Source organism: Elgaria multicarinata, chromosome 4 (genome assembly GCF_023053635.1).
Source record: "Elgaria multicarinata webbii isolate HBS135686 ecotype San Diego chromosome 4, rElgMul1.1.pri, whole genome shotgun sequence".
Taxonomy (NCBI): Eukaryota; Metazoa; Chordata; class Lepidosauria; order Squamata; family Anguidae; genus Elgaria; species Elgaria multicarinata.
The window spans coordinates 46,797,030-46,813,658 of record NC_086174.1 but is presented as its reverse complement, the minus strand read 5'-3'; the positions used below and the strand labels follow the sequence as shown (position 1 = coordinate 46,813,658).

At 37.9% G+C, this 16,629-nt stretch overlaps 1 protein-coding gene across 1 annotated transcript in view; it reads left to right on the top strand.

Moving 5' to 3' along the window:
• Positions 1-16,629, top strand: part of ZFAND3 (zinc finger AN1-type containing 3) — a 155,367-nt gene that overhangs the window by 47,025 nt on the left and 91,713 nt on the right. Inside the window, exons 2-3 of the mRNA XM_063124192.1 lie at positions 5,700-5,740; positions 8,507-8,533. Of these exons, the coding sequence (XP_062980262.1) occupies positions 5,700-5,740; positions 8,507-8,533 (68 nt within the window). The remainder of the gene's footprint in view (positions 1-5,699; positions 5,741-8,506; positions 8,534-16,629) is intronic.

Sequence of the window (16,629 nt, the reverse complement as noted above, 5' to 3'; positions counted from 1 at the left end):
TTATGTCTTTGTTTATTTAGAAACAAGTGCCCAGAACTTTAAATAATCAAGGACTGATAGCATAATGCAGTTTATTTTTAGAAGATAAATGTTGCATTATAGAGTAAATATTCATAATTTCCTATCTTCTTCCCTCGTGCAGTTCTTCCTTCAAACACCCCCTGAAAACATACCTTTTCACACAGGCTTTCCCTGGACTGTAATTTATCTGATTTTATATTGCATTCTTAATTTTTTAATGTTTTAAGTTTATTGTATACTTACTGTATTTTATGGTTTTAATTGAGCACCGCCCAGAGAGCCTCAGCTATTGGGCAGTATAAAATGTAACAAATAAAACCTCAGCAAATTGATGAACATTAGATCTTGCCATAAAAATAGGAGTACATAAGATGAGTGGGTAAAGTAGAATGATTGAACTAGTGAACTGCCTCTCTGCTTAAGTCTTGAGTCCCCATTGTGGTGTCCATGGGCACCAATGTGCCATTGGACACAGCACTTTCCAGATTCCCTGCTCCTCTTGATTTGTTTTATGTTTCATAGATTTGTTTTTTTAAAAAAAAAAACTGGGAGGCAAGAATGCTGCAGAGCAAAGTGCTGGCTGCAGTGCCATCATTATTTCCATTAATGCTTATGGGCCCCACATGGACCTGAGACATCCTTTAAAAAATTAAAATGGTGAGTGGATATAGCCTAGAACTTCATTTTGAACTGTGTAGGGGGGGAAAAGAAAAACGTAAGATGTAATGTACACGGGGCTGGACAGGCTAGCAAAGAGTGACAGGAGGTGTTTTACAGTTGCTTTGTCTGGTGACTTATCTGGGTTTGAGGGGAGGGTGGTGGTGGTGTGAGTGTTTTGCCTCAGTTTTGTCGTGTGTGAGAGTGAACTCACACCCTATGTATGCCTTAGTTTCTTAGGCAACTTATTTTTCATTTGGTCTCATCAGTTTAGAGCCTCATGTGGTGCAGAGTGGTAAGCTGCAGTTACTGCAGCCGAAACTCTCCCCACAGCCTGAGTTCGATCCCAGCGGAAGCTGGTTCTCAGGCAGCCGGCTCAGGTTGACTCAGCCTTCCATCCTTCCGAGGTCAGTAAAATGAGTACCCAGCTAGCTGGGGGAGAGGTAACTGCGACTGGGGAAGGCAATAGCAAACCACCCCGCTACTAAGTCTGCCAAGAAAACGTCAGCGAAAGCAGGCGTCCCTCTAGGAGTCAGCAATGACTCAAGTGCTTGCACGAGAGGTTCCTTTCCTTTCCTTTCCTCATCAGTTTGCCTTCAGGAAAATTGTTGTTTTGTAACTGGCCACAACCATCATGGCAGCCATTTTGTGAATAAATATTCCCCCCCCGTGTCAGCCATTTTGTGAGAGTGCCCATGACACACACTCAGCATTGCAGATGTCTCCACTGGCCTAACAAGATGTGTTAGAATTTATCCAAAACAAGCGGAGAGACATAGAAATGTGTGCATGAGCGGCTTTTCTTCATTGAACCTTACTGGTGTACATTCAGGGAATCATACACAGAATTCACATACAACAGTCCAACAGTTAACCAACATTTAGAGAGTGTTGACCACTTCTTTCTCAGTTTGGAAGGCAGCTATGTGTTTGGACACTGTTGAATAAAATCTGACTAGCTAGAATGTTCATAAACATTCTGGAACATCTTAGCAACTGATATAGTTTCTAGGCCAGTACCAACTGCTACAAGAGATTTCAGCCTTTAGGCTTTGTTTCTCAGGCAGGTCATTCTCTTCACTTTTCAGGTTCTGGTAGTAAATTAGAAAAACTACTTTTTCAGATCTTTGTTATAATTCGGTCCTGTGGTTGCAGAGACAAAAGTGTCAATGATTCTGTGGCTTGTTCTCAAATCTTTGAATGATTGAGAGACTGAAAATTTGTGTTGATATATAATGTAGGAAAATATTGTGCAATTCAAAGTGCAATCAATCATTGAACTATTTCTTTAGTGGGGAAGAAATATTAGACATCTGGGTACGTCTTGAGCTCCTAGTTCATTAAACCATTTCATAAAAAGGCAACTATCACTTCAACTCATCTACCGAGCTTTAGGAGTGCACATGTTTCAATAACTTTTGTTTTTGAGGCCTAGTTTTCTCAAATGCGATGACAAACATGTGTCTGGAGGTTCATACTACATGTCAGGTTGCAGACTAGGCAAGAACGTTATGCCCTGATATATTTTAAAAACATGTGCAAGCCTTCATTGTATGGAGGAACATTCAAATATTAATCCACACCTGAATTCAAAAGGTACAATCTAGACAAAAGTATGGCATCTCATCTCCTGTTTTGAGGAGAAGAATAAATGTAAACTGGCAAAAGAGAAGGTATTGTGGGGTATCAGAAATCCAAGCAAGACTATACCATGTCATTCTAGTACATAGTAATGTAGTGAATGTTTAATCTGTTTCTTAAGATGATCAAAGGTTAATTGATAAAATGGCACATCTCAGTTGTATTGCTAACAGTACGAAGAAGCTAAAACACATCTGAAGGATATCTCATTAATCTCCCACTTGATTGATCCAGCAAGATACAGTGTGTAAATACTGTTTTCCATCATGAAAATGTCACTGAGTGTTCAACATATGCATGCTGTAGGTCAACGTCAACTCAGCTGCAGCAAAATTGCAATGTCTCCTCTTTTGATGTGCCTTGGGAAATAGTAAATGGTGTACATCAATTTACATAAAGCTGATAGTGTACAGATAGGGCCACTTCTTTATTTCTACTTGAAAAGCAATATTTCAAAAATGATAATATCTTCTATATTACCCTAGTTTTTTTTTCCTTTGCTATAGCTTGAAGATGGACTTGTTCATTTACTTCATGGTGTTTTCTATTTATTTATTTATTTATTTATTTATTTTTACTGTTTTTGTCATTTGTATCTTGTACCTGTATGACCATTGGCACTTGCAGTTTAATAAACAGTGTTTAAACTGGTTTTTTTTCCCTTAAGTAATAAGCATGCTTTCCCCCCTGGAGTTTATAATTTTGTGGTAGTATAATTTTTACTGCTACAGCTTTGTTGCATTTTTCCCATTCCTTTCATGTACATGAAAGCTTGGAATTGAAACTGCCCTACCTCTGTACCTTTTTGAAAGCATCCCTGGCATAAATATGAACCATTTGAACTCTGCATTTTCTTTCTTTGCTGGTCCTGGGTTTTAATGGCTTCTGAGGGAAGCTCTAGTGTATTTGAATTACTTCAAACAGTACCTTCTAAGCAAAAGGCACAGAAGTGTAGCATAGTAACCATGTAGGTGTTGAATTAGCCTGCTGTTTTAATTGTAGTGTTTCTGTAGGTAGATAATCCATGGCATAGAGGTTAGACTTGGCGTTTATATACTTTTTTAGTGGGATACACACAGCTAGGAAGGCCTACTCTTGATTTCTCTCTTCAAATGCAAGGGCAACTGTATTCTTCCTGGTATAATTTAATCTCTTTGCTTCACTTCTTGCTGTTTCAGGTAGAGCCACTCAGTATCCTTAATTTTATTCATTTCAGGAGGGGAAGATACAAAGTCTCTTGCAATGAAAAGGCAAACTCTGCAATTGAAATTAACTCTGCCCAATTAAGAAAACTTGCAGTCTTGCTGGGTTTCATAATTCAGTTCTGCTAGCAAAGGGGTGGAAAGAAGGCATGATGGTGGTTCAGGAGGCCAAAGCTTTCCTTTCCACTAGAAACAGTAGTCAAGCACCTTAGACTTTTGAGATTTTACCAGGCATTACATACACTTTTTCAATCTTAAATTAACTTCAGCTATAAAGGTGGAAGATAGCTAGTGGTAGTGGTGCTGCTAAAAAAGAGGAAAGTGAGAGAACTGTTTAGTGTAATGGTTAAAAATAGAAGCTATGAATTGTAAGGCAGCATGTGTGTCCTATTTCTCTGGCTTTGAGATAGTGGTATATGAATGTGACCAAGCAGCAAAGCCTTCCCCAACCACGTACACACATACCCCACAGACGTTTTGGACTACAACACTCCTGACCATTGTCCATGCTGGCTGGAGCTGATGGAAGTTGAAGCCCAAAATAACGAGGGCCCCAGGTTGGGAAGGCTGAAGTAAGATATAGCTTGATGAGTAGATGCATTCGTGTAATTTCTTTTGTATTATAGGACTGTAATACTATTTCTTTTTGAACCCAGCTAGGTTTCTATTATGAATGCAGTAGTCCATGCTAAGTTATTTGTAGTGCTAGACATGGGGATGTCAGACTGATTCCTGAAACCGATTTGTATACTTTATTTTTTACCAATAGAGAACAACTTCTTTGCTACTGATTTCAGCAGCTACTTCTCTTTGTTCTTAAAAAAGGAAGATGCAAGCATCTCATAATTATTCCTAGCCAGTACTTATGGCCTCTTAATGGTTAAAAACACAAAATGGCTGTCCCCGCCCACCCTTCCACTAGTGACTACTATATATGTTGAGTGTGCATTAGCAGCCAAGGGTTTACTGGTGCTTTCCAAAGAACAACCACACAAAAAACTTTTAGACTTTATGCATTACTTCACCTCAAAATGTTACTTCACTCACTTCAAAAGAGTGCCAGTGTGGTGTAGTGGCTAAGGTGTTGGACCAGGAGTTGGGAGATCCGAGTTCTAGTCCCCACTTGGCCATGAAAACCCACTGGGTGACTTTGGGCCAGTCACAGACTCTCAGCCCAACCTACCTCACAGGGTTGTTGTTGTGAGGATAAAATGGAGAGGAGGATTATGTATGCCACCTTGGGTCCCTTGGGAGGAAAAAAGGTGGGATATAAATGAAATAAATAAATAAAAATGTGGTAAGACAGTTCTGCTGCATTTGGGGGCCCTCTATTATGCTAAATGAGGCCCTGGACATCTGCCATGATGGCACCACTGCTCCTGCTATGGAGTAGGGAAGCCTGTTGGACTGAAGTGGCTGAACCACTGTTTTTATAGTAGTTTATGAATCATCTTTTATAAGAATGCAGTAGTGTAAAGCTTATTACTCAAGATCTGCAAGACTGATTTTGAATCATTTTTCTTTTAAACTGAAGCGTGAGCAGTGTAGATATGCAGAGAATTTTGAAACTTCGAAAAAGCTGAAAATTTTGGCAGCTCAAGAAGGGAGAGGGATGAGACAAAGGGGAGGCTAATGCATATGCCCCTACACTGTGCATATAGTGTAAGATGTGACACAGTGTGTGTATGCATGTGTAATAATGCTTACTCCTGTGAGCTCTTAGAGTGCTATGCCTTTGAAAGAAATGTTGGGAAAGGGGCTGAAGAAAAGTGAGTTGGTGATAGAGTAGGAGGAAGAGAAGCTGAGCAGAAAGAGCGGAAAGGACACCAAAATGAGAAGAGTGAGAAAAACATGTTTTTGACCTCAAACTTCCAAGAAATGGGGTACAATCTTTTTAAAAAGAAGATTTTGTTTGTTTGCACCTTTGACGGTTTATTTGTAGTACATTTATTTTAAAAGTGTAAAGTTGTTCAAGTCACAAGGGAAACGGGGAAACATATTTTATCCTATCATTCTCAGACTGGCGCCGACACGGGATTTGCACTAGATGATATAGATAGCTGGTCAGAGTTTTGCTATTGTCTTCTTTTCCCATCTTAACTTGTTCTACTCCTTAAACTTCTGTATTAGTAATTGCGAAGAATTTTTAAGCTCTCCTTTTTTTCCCCCTTGCCCCAGGTCCAGCAAGACTATGAATCTCTGTTCCAAATGCTTTGCTGGTAAGTGCAGTGTAAAGGTTTGGCTTTGAGGGTTATTTTCTCTGCCTTAAAAAAAAAAAAGTCGATCTAAATCAGTTGGCAACAACCCCCTTGGAGTTTATGCGTGGGTGTCTGTTTCTTAGTGTGTGTGCATGAAATCAGATTCTCCTCACTCCAGTGCTTCATTTATTTGCTCAAGTTTGTTGAAACAGTCTGCAATGTGTATAAAAGCAAGAGCCTCTTGTGTACAGGCCCCAATCAAGCCTTCACTCAGTGAAGTTTACAGAACTCTGGAATGTCCTTGAACTAGGCAGGTACTGTCTGACTGAATTGCATTAAGAGTTCAGATTACTGTTTTCAGGATTTTGAAATCAATTTAATTTTATTAATTAGCAGTAAGGTTTGTGTTTGTAGCTTCTTGTGGATAGGAAAATATTCCTACCCTAGCCATAACTTTCCAGCGATGGAATATTTAACTATATTCACTTATGGTTGTGGCAAATAAATCCATTTCTACCCCTCCCAAAAAAACTTTTGTTAGATATTATGATTCTTGAATATGTAAAGTGTTTTTACCATGTTTTATTTTGACCTCTCAACAGCAGTCACTATTATTTCCATTTATAAAGGGGGGGGGTGGATAGAAAGATAGGGATTTATCCAGTTTTGTGCAAACCTGCCGCTGAGCAAATGTTTGAACTATGTTCTCATAGGTCTAAAACACAGGCAGGAAGGCTTTCTGGGTCCTGCCCCCAAAGTTCTTCCCCTGACGTAATCAAAGCCCTCTTCTGCATCTGTTTTTCTTTTCTCTATGCATAGAGAAGCACAGCGCTCCATTCCTCTCTGCATGGAGAAAGGGACTTGGCTGGCACTTGAAGGAGCAGCTCCTCCAATTGTCGGCTGAGTAGTGTGCTTGGGAATCCCTGCTGTTCTCTTTGATAAGAGAGAACAGTGGGAATTACTCTCCCAGTGATAGAAAAAGGGGACAACCTCTCTCTAGTGCTGGGAATCCGTGGTCTTCAGTAATCAGTAATTGGAGATTAGACTGGATTTTCTCGGGGTTTCCTCTCACAGCATTAGCACTGGAGAAGAGTCTCTGGGAGAGGGTGTGGCATCTGAGAGTGGTGGAGCCTGGGAAATATCCACTAGCCAATTGAGGAACTCCTGTGGGTTAGATTTGGGATGCAGGTTCCTCACCCCTGCTCTAAGCCCTACGGTCTTGGTTGCATAAGATGACCTCATAGCAGAGATTGTTAGTTCAAATCTGTTGCGGCCCTACAGCATTATAATTAATGGACCAACTGCTAAAAAAATTCTGTAAACAGTAATATACAATGTAATATATTTACAGTCTGGGTGACTTAGGGCAAATTGCATATTCCTGTCCTCTGTTTCTGATCATTTAAACTGAAGGAAAGCATGGCCCATCTTAAATAGCAGTTGTGAGGATAACAACTATAAAGCCTCCTTAAGTATGCAAAATGCAATAAAAGAAAGTAGCAATTAAAACAATCAAACCCCCTTGTTAAGCCTATATCACTTTCAGGGCTATAAGTACTCTTCTGCTTAAGTCACTTTGGAACAATTAAAATGTTACAGTCCCTACCCTAATTAGCAAGATAGCACTGTGTTAGGATGAAAACTCTTGTGGCTATGTTTACAACTGAATTTGGTAGTCCAGAATTTTAAGCTATTTCAAATGTAATAGTTCTAGTTTAAATTATTTTTAAAAGAAGAAAAACATCAAATATCAATAACAGATTGTTTATTTGAGTCATTGTTTTGATCAAAATAATTTGGAGCAAATAACTAGAAAAGTTCATACATTTAGATTGTACTGCATGTGCGAATGTCTGTTTCAAACAACTACTACACAAAATAAGCAACTTGGGAGTATGCGAAGAGTCAATTCTTAGGAGCTGTCCCACAGCTATATAACTTCCATCTCCGATATTGGATATTTGGTAGCAAAAATCACGAGGTATTTAAGGCGCTAGTAATAACCATTTATTTTGGCAAAGGCTTTGAACTAAAGCCCATTTCATCAGATATAATTGTGTTCTAGCCTGCAGAAGCTTATGCTATAAGAAATTTCTGCAACCTTTTTAGATGCTAGAGTGGTCTTTGTAGTAAAACTGGACTAAGACAGCCACCCATTTAGATATTGTCTTGCTTACAGATTGCTTCTGAAAGATGGAGTTGGCTATCAATTGGAATTAAGAGTAGTATCCAGTGATGTCGCAGTGCTAGTGCTAATGATCTTGCGCTAGACTAAACCAATGTTCTTGCAATGTCATTAGCGCTTGGTAGGCAAAGAGAACAGGGGTTTACCCCCCAGTTTCAGTGACCATAAGGAGGTGGTGACTTAGCACACTGTCAGGGAGATATGGACAGTTAAGCATAAAGTGAACTACAAATATAATTTGGCCTTCTGGATGCCATTTGTTTTCTTCCATTATCAGATTACTGTTAGCATGATGACTGGCATTCTGCCTCTGAGACTTGAATACATTAATGTAGCACCCTGGGATTTTAGCCAGACCACTTAAATAAGAAAAATGTTGATCTTTTAAAATTGAACTTTAATATGATGTAAAAGGTTAAAGAAATTATTATCTTGACTTTGCACAAACTGAAACACTTTCAACATGTGTGTATAAGACAAATATTTTTTCCATGTTTATATTAAGTTAGCTACACTTACAAACTGAATATATGAAAGAAAACCTGGTGCTTTTTGATCCTTACTTCATTTTATCTTTCTCTCTTTTTTCTTTTTTTTTTTAGAAAAAAGAAATCCACACAATGAAAAAGGTTAGTAACTGACAAAATTAATTGAAAAGTTTTAAAACAACTCAGGTCTCCTATCCATGTCCTTTGCACAATCCAACTGCCTTTGCTTCAAACCTCCTAGCAATAAAATGGTAAATTACAAGGTCAACTAAGTTATAAAACAAAATAGTGACTGTATTCAGTATATTAGAGCATTTTACTTTTATACCCGGGATATAATTTTATTTCTTCCAGCTAATACTTTCATGTTTTCAGATTTTTTGTGATCTGATGCATCCTATAGTGACAGGAAATATGTCTAAATGCAATGGGAATTTACCCTAAACCAAATATAAGGCCAAGGAGGGAACCAAGGAAACTGGCTTGAAATGGTTGGAAGTAGTAACAATTAAGTGACAACCATTGATCAAATATTGCTTAGCAACCGCAATTGAAAATAATAGGAGGTCAAGTGCTTCAATGTGAAAATAAAGAATAGATTTTAAAACCCACATATTGATTTGGCCCAGCACACTGGTGATACAGGAAATAAGGTACAAGACTGACTATTGGAGGTCCTGGTCCAAGACCCCCCTCAACATCTTGTATCCTAATACATGTTGTCATGTTTATCACTGTAATATCAGTGATGTAGATGCAGCGGCATATCTTCTTGCCTTAAGCTTCTATCCTGAGAGTTCATATATACTCTGCATGTGTACAATGCAGATAAGGTTTATACTCAGTGATGGTGGGCCTAGAAAAAATGGACAAAGTATTATGATTTCCAGCTAGAGCATCCCTGGCAGATGGCCATCCAACCTCTACTTAAATACTTCCAGTGAAGGAGAGCCTGCCACCTCCTGAGGCAGTCTGTTCTACTGTTGAACAGCTCTTATTGTTAGGAAGTTTCCTAATGTTTAGCCAATATATAGTCTTGCTTTACGTTAATTGAAACAGTGACCATGATAAAGCAATTTGATACGACTTATTACATAATAGCAGACAGGTAAGCATGTTCTGCCCACATATAATTTGTAGCCGTTTTGCTGATACTGGGTAATTGTTTCTGGTGTATGGTTGTGAAGAGGGATAGGGAAAGTTTGCAGCCTGATCTCTTCAGTTGCTAAGCAGTTGCCCCAAGTTGGTTCTCTATCTCTTTTGGGTTAGCCTGAATAAAGGAATGCATGAAAGTGCCGCACCTTTTATTTAATTCTCCCCTTTTGGAATCTTTAGCCCAAGTTCATATAAGATGAACAGAAATGATGATGAGAGAAATGTGCCCTCTCCCTCCCACCCAGTTATCCTGAAGGAGTGGGAAGAAGGGGAAATATCTGGAATTAGCAAAAACACAAGGAGGGTATAGGCCTACTCTAAAATCTGCTGTCCTGCCACTCTATTTCCATGTCACAGTAGTTGATTCTGCAGAATGTATTCATGTGCTCATTGATAATATTTTAGAAGTAAGTGATGGATAATTTAATGAATTAAAGATACTGCACCTCTAGTGGGTTCTTGATTTGTAAACTAGAGTCTACTAATTTCTTGCATTACAATCAGAATAATGGTGGCATTCTCCATAACTAGTGTAAAATTAAAAAATGGCGCATTACAAATGAGAAAAAAGTAGCATCTTTGTATGACATGATAACTAAAGGTGGAATAACTGATTTATTTTGGCATGAGCATTCGTAGGCAAGTCTTTGATTTGAAAAAGGATTTAATCATTTACTTTTAACTGCCATTTTGTTTTAGGCTGTGCCTTCTGATGTACAAAATGCTTTCAGTTGCCTTATGAAGTAGATCACTGTTAATCTTACTGTAAAAAATTCATTCATTTCATTTATTTATTACATTTCTTTACCACCCAATAGCCAAAGTTCTATTCACAAAAATTGAAATGCTAAAATATAACATGATAATCATATTATAAAAACCTCCCTCTCTCCCCCCCTCTCTCTCACACACACAGACCCATACACACACCAGCTAAAAAAATTTAAACAATAACACACCAGGTCCCAATAAACAAGTAACATTAAAAAGACCCATCATATGTCATCAGTTGCCTGGGAGCAGAGGAAAGTCTTAACATGGAAACAAAAGGATGACAAAATTGGTGCCAGGCAGACCTGACTGGGTAGAGGGGCTGCCACCAAGAAGGCCCTCTCCCATGTTGCCATCCTTCAAACTTCCTTCAGAATAGCATCTTGGAGGAGAGCCTCAGATGTTGATACTGTATATACGTTCATACCAGGAGAGGTGCTCCATCAGGTATTGTGGTCCTCCTGACCCATGTAAGCTTTATAGATAAAAATAGGCACTTTGAATTGGGCTCAGAAACATACTGGTAGCGAAGGCAAGCAGGCAAGAATTGGTGTTACATGCTCAGACCTTCTAGTCCCTACTATTAGTACGGCTGCCAAATTTTGCACAAGCTGCAGCTTCTGATCCTTCTTCAAAGTCAGCCCCATGTAGAGCATATTGCGGTATTCTAACTTGGCATTTGCAAGAGCATAGACTACTGAAGCCAGATTATCCCTCTCCAAATAGAGGCATAACTGGGTCACCATACCACTAAAACCACTTGAGCCTTAAGGGACAATAATGACTCCAGGAGAACCCCCCAAGCTACAAATCTGCTCCTTCAGAAGGAGTTCAACCCCCATCCAGAATAGGCTGAATGCCCTATTAGTTTCCAAGGTTTGAAGGATTGTATAAGGTTCTTCGAGTAAGACTGTCTGTGCAGAGATAAAAGTCCAAGCCCCCCACCTGATGTACTGGCCCTTAAATAGCAAGCCTGAAGAATGTGATTGTTTTAATACATCATGAAATCTTTCCTCTTAGTCAACCTTTCTGGCAAGTTAAAATATTTATTACCAAATTCTACAAGATGTATTATTATTATTATTATTATTATTATTATTATTATTATTATTATATTATTATTATTATTATTATTATTATGGATAGTGGAGTTAATACAATTGCTTTATTCCATAATAGTGTTTTTTTTTATTTCAGCACTCCGATTTGTTTGAGATTAGTTGATATATATGTCTGTAACAAGAAAATAGAATATAACTATGTGCAAAATGAATCTTTCCTGTAAAGTGGGTTTACTTAAATCAAAATAGTCTTTGTTTTATCTTCAGTATAGATTTAGGAAACTATAAAAGCTGCTTTAGTGCCCAATTGTTATACTTCAGATTACCGCTTCACCTCTCTTTGTGGCAGGTTGAAGGACTCAACATGTCATTTTATGGGCTTATCAAATTGGCTCATTAAGCGGCTAAATGCATCACTCTCTACTGTAATACCAGGGCTTTGCTCTCCTTCTTCCTCCCCCTCCACTTTTTTTTAAAAACCGGACCTGCTGAACAGCTTTTAGTTTCACAGTGCTCCCTACTGCTGGCACAGAAGTCTAGAACTATTGTTTTCTTCAATTGCTTTAGCGGGCTCTATTCAAAATCCAGACATCGCTGTATTGCAGAGTTCATTTTAGACTATTATTGAAAGTCTAATACACGCGCACACACACAAACACACAGTTTGTTATCGTGCTGTCCACTGCGATTTTTGCCTTTTTTTAAAAAAAAATAGTCTTGTGTGTTGCAAATATAGCAGCTTTTGCTCTGTTAATGCATATTTATTTTCAGAAGTAATGCTGGTAATTATGGCATATATGAATATTTCAGTTCTGCCCTTATACATTGAAATTTCGTAGTCTGTTGTCAGCAGCAAGAAATTTCCAGATGCACAAAAGCAGAGCATGACGTGCTCGCGTTCAGTGAAAGGGGCAGTTGTGCTCCGAACTGTCTGTTAAAGAACATCCTCTTGTGAATAGGCGAGCTGCAGTACAATTTCTCCTGCATTAAACCCTGATAGAAGTTGGCACCTCAATTTGTGTTTCTCCATTAGGCCAGTGCTTTGTGGTGTATTTTAACAGCATTCAGGCTTGCCTTTATAGCGGTAGCCTGTTGAATGTCTGGTGCAACACTGCTACTGAAGTAATTCTCTGACTAGCATTGTGAGGTTGGCAGCACTTTGTGTTCCTGTCTATTTTATATTGAGCTGATTTAGCACGCTTTTAAAAAATGTTAGCATAACTATTGCTCTAAATGGTAAGAATTGTGGCCAATGACTGTGTATGTATATAGTCATGAGACCCATCTTTACACTGTTCCTACAATGTATGTAGGTCTTTAACATACTCAGAATGTTTACTTTAGATACTTAGTGGGTGTATTTTGTTTCTACATGGTTAGACTATCAGTTGAAATTCAGAATTGAGTTATGACAATCCAGAATGGAAAGGTGGGTGGTGGTAAGTGTATTCTAAATCTGAGGATGAAATCTCTTTGTTTAAAAAATATTCCACCCTTCACTGAATTTGGTTCCAGGGTGGTTTACAAAATTAAGATATCTTTGAACAATAAAATCACATAGCAGAACTACCATGCAAAATAGAGCAATCAATAAGATTTCAAATTAGAAGCCTGGGAGAATAAAAAGCTGTTTGCTGAGTAGCAGATGAGTTTCCTTGGGAAATCCCAGTTTCTGCAGTTGGGGTGCCATGGCCAATAAGGCCCTTTCTCTAGTTATTTGCTTCACCTCTATACAGAGAGAAGGGCCTAGGCTGATGATCTCAAGAGTGTAGGCAGGATGAAATGGGAGAAGGCACCTTGTTCCAAACTGTGAAATGAAGAGTTCGGTTTTAGTAACTCATTTCTTGGATGGATTCCACTCAGTTGAATACCTTGGGAACCACTGATATGTCATCAGAATATCCATAAGAAGGGCTTTCTCCTGTGTTTTCTCCAAACTATGGAACACACTCCTTCAAGAACTATGGTGTAAAGACACCGCTTTTCAATTTAGCCTTTTAAAATGTGTAGGTTGGTTTGTTTATTTATTTATTTATTACATTTTTATACCGCCCAATAGCCGAAGCTCTCTGGGCCGTTTTTAATGTTTTTACTGTTTTGAATGTTCTGGTTTTTATTGTTGCAAGGTTTTATTATTTTAAATTGTTGCACTCCACCTTGATGGTTATTTAGCACATAAGACAGTATATAAACGTACCTTGGTAGTAATAACAACAACAACTTAGCTTAGTGCAGGGCATTTTTATTGTGCATATGTTTAAAAGTGTGTGTTCTTCATATTAAATGGCAGAAACATGTTAACTCTTAAGAAACCTTTTACCTAAAGGGTCCGAAACCTAGTTTATGACGATATAGCCTCATCCTGTTGCCTTTTGACTCTTTCCGTCGTGGTTTTATGATTGTCTGGCAAACTTAACCATCACTGAAGATCTGTAGACAAAGGCAGGAAGGATAGATTGATAACCTTTCACAAAGATCTGTGTTTGACAAAGTACATTTATTTTATTTTGTTTTATTTATTTTTATTTATTTTTATTTATTTATTACATTTTTATACCGCCCAATAGCCGAAGCTCTCTGGGCGGTTCACAAAAATTATTTATTTATTTATTTTATTTTTTATTACATTTCTGTATTGCCCAATATGTGAAACTCTGGGAGGTTCACAAAACACTTTTCACATTTTCTTCTCTGGCAAAATGTTATGGGTTTACTTTGTGTTTGGTAATAGTCCCTCTCTTATACTTTTTGGCTTATTAATATTGCATTCGTCTAACTTCTAGCTCATTAACCTCGCTCTCTGCATGGCCTGCTGAAACATCAGCTCTAATTTAGTCCCTTGTGTGTGTGTGTGTGTGGTCTCAGATGATTAAAAATGCTTAGAATATATCTTAATTGTGAACAGGCTTTTGCAGATTGTCAGCGTGAAGGCAAAAGAGAATTGAGGATTGGTTAGTATGACTTTTAAAAATTCTTTGTATTTAAGTTTATTTTGATAGCACCCATTCTTTGTTTCATGAATGCAGGAGGAAGATGGAAGGAATCTTCTCTTCTGTCCATGTTTAGCAATTTGGGTGAACTATAGAAAACCCTGTCCTCTGTTTTCTGTATTTGCTCATTTGGAAACCTTGTATAGTTTATAAAGACACTAGTGATTTGTTCCCTAGTCTCCCTGTAGAGTTGGTTCCATATTACAATCTAATTCCACGTCCGTGTCGTGCACTCCTGAGCCGTTAATTTGTACATTTCGATGCAGTTTGTTTCATCGTGTTTTTGTAATCCAAACTGAATGTAACGAGCTGTGTGCTTTTGGGACCTTGCCTTGCCTTGCCAATTAGAACAAGTGGTTACTGAGAGAGAGTATGTTTTAAATAAAACATGGCACCACTGAGTGGGATTAAGATCTCTTGGGAATAAAAGGAACTGTTTAACTCTTTCTCTCCAAAAGGAGCCCAGCCTATGAGAGGAAGCTTTTAAAATGCCTAATTTATTCCTTTCAGAAAGGTAACCAAATTCATCTAGCTAACTGGAAACCTGTAGTATTCATAGTTGTTGAGGGTTTATAAAAATGCAGTACAATGCTCCACGTCTTCAAGACGACTGCTAATTAATAGCAAGTAGGGGGGATATCGAATACCTAAACACCCTCTTTCTCTATTGTTCTCTCAACTTAGAATGACAAGCAATTAAAATAGTAACCTTGGTAAAGCTGGGGTCATTGTTGCTATTGCCTACAAGAAATTTGGTGGGAGAAGATTCATTTGTTTAACTTTTTACTGGCATTAATTGGCTGTAATGACCACTGGCCTTCTGTAGACACTTTTCAAATACAAAAGCTGTTCTGAACAGCTAATAAGCCTTATTATGAAGCACTTGAGCTCTTCCAAATGGAACATTTTATAGACGGGTGGAAAGGTGTCATCACTTGAATTCAATAATAATGCCCTTCCCAACAAATTTCTTGACTAGTATATAGTATCACTTGTCAAGACTGAGATATATCTACAAGGCTTCAGGGTTTTATCTGCTGTGTGCTGAATATTTGCAGCACTGGTAGAATCCAGCCAGTGGTATCCTGTGTACATTATAATTCACCAAAAGCAAACTTACCTCTTGAGAATGGTACAAAGTGTCAAAGAATTACTCAGGGATACACAAAGTAAAATAGAAACCATTTATTTCCTTGTAAACTCTGCTTACCTCAGGACAAAGTTGTTTCCAGTGAACCAAGTCAGCAATAGGAACTATTTTTCTATTTTTCTTTGATAATGGTAAAAGGTCTTAGGCTTTGCCCCTCTTACCAGAGGTGTTTAGCATTAAAAGCAAGAAAAGACCTGGTATACTTGGAAGCATTTTGGTTATTTTTACAGCAAAAAAGAAAAAAAATGCCATTCATGTCTGTATAAACCCATCTACTATTGTATTTCTAACATGCTTTTTTGCACATTTTCTTTCAATAGTTATGGTCTCACAGTCATTAGTGAATATATGTATAACTTAAAACAATAACTCAAAATGCTGCGTATTACTTGTTTGAAGGGGCATTTCACACACGATGCAGAGGCAAAGGCTGCATTATCAAAGTGTACAGTAAAAAGGGAGCTGCAGGCAATCATGGTTCCCTAATGAGTATATGTCTATGGAAAACATGATTGCAAACATGTATTTTTCATATTCCTATTTAACATTTTCAGGTGTATACCTGGAATTATCAAGTGTGAAGAATTATGAAGACGTGTATCTAAAACCTTCTAAATAAATTTGAGTAACTATTGATCTTGAGTTTTTTTCATAGATCTACCGTTCAGATTATGAGCTATTGCTAACTACAAATTATGGAGCAGGTACCTATAATAGTTCTATTTCTTTTCCATTTTAAAATTGCCACTTGAAATAGTTAACTGCTAAATGGAAAGTGCTGGTCAGATAGCCAGCTTATAATTTGGTAGCTCTTTTCAAAGTTCAGCTTCTAGCAAATGTCAGAATACTGCATTATGGTAATATTTATCTAACACCAGTTTAGAGATGTTGGTGTCCTAAATTCTACATTTCTTGGGGTACTTTTTATGATGAATTCCATGTATAAATGAAAAGCAACACATGTTTGTCTTGCTGTTTGAGCTGTTTAGTGGAAAGAATCAAGAGCCTTCAGTTTACAATGAGTATAGCATAAGCACAAGTTTGTGCACATTTCTTGATACAGTTGTCTCCGCCAGCTAACTTATAATGACAGAATTTACTATTTTGGGT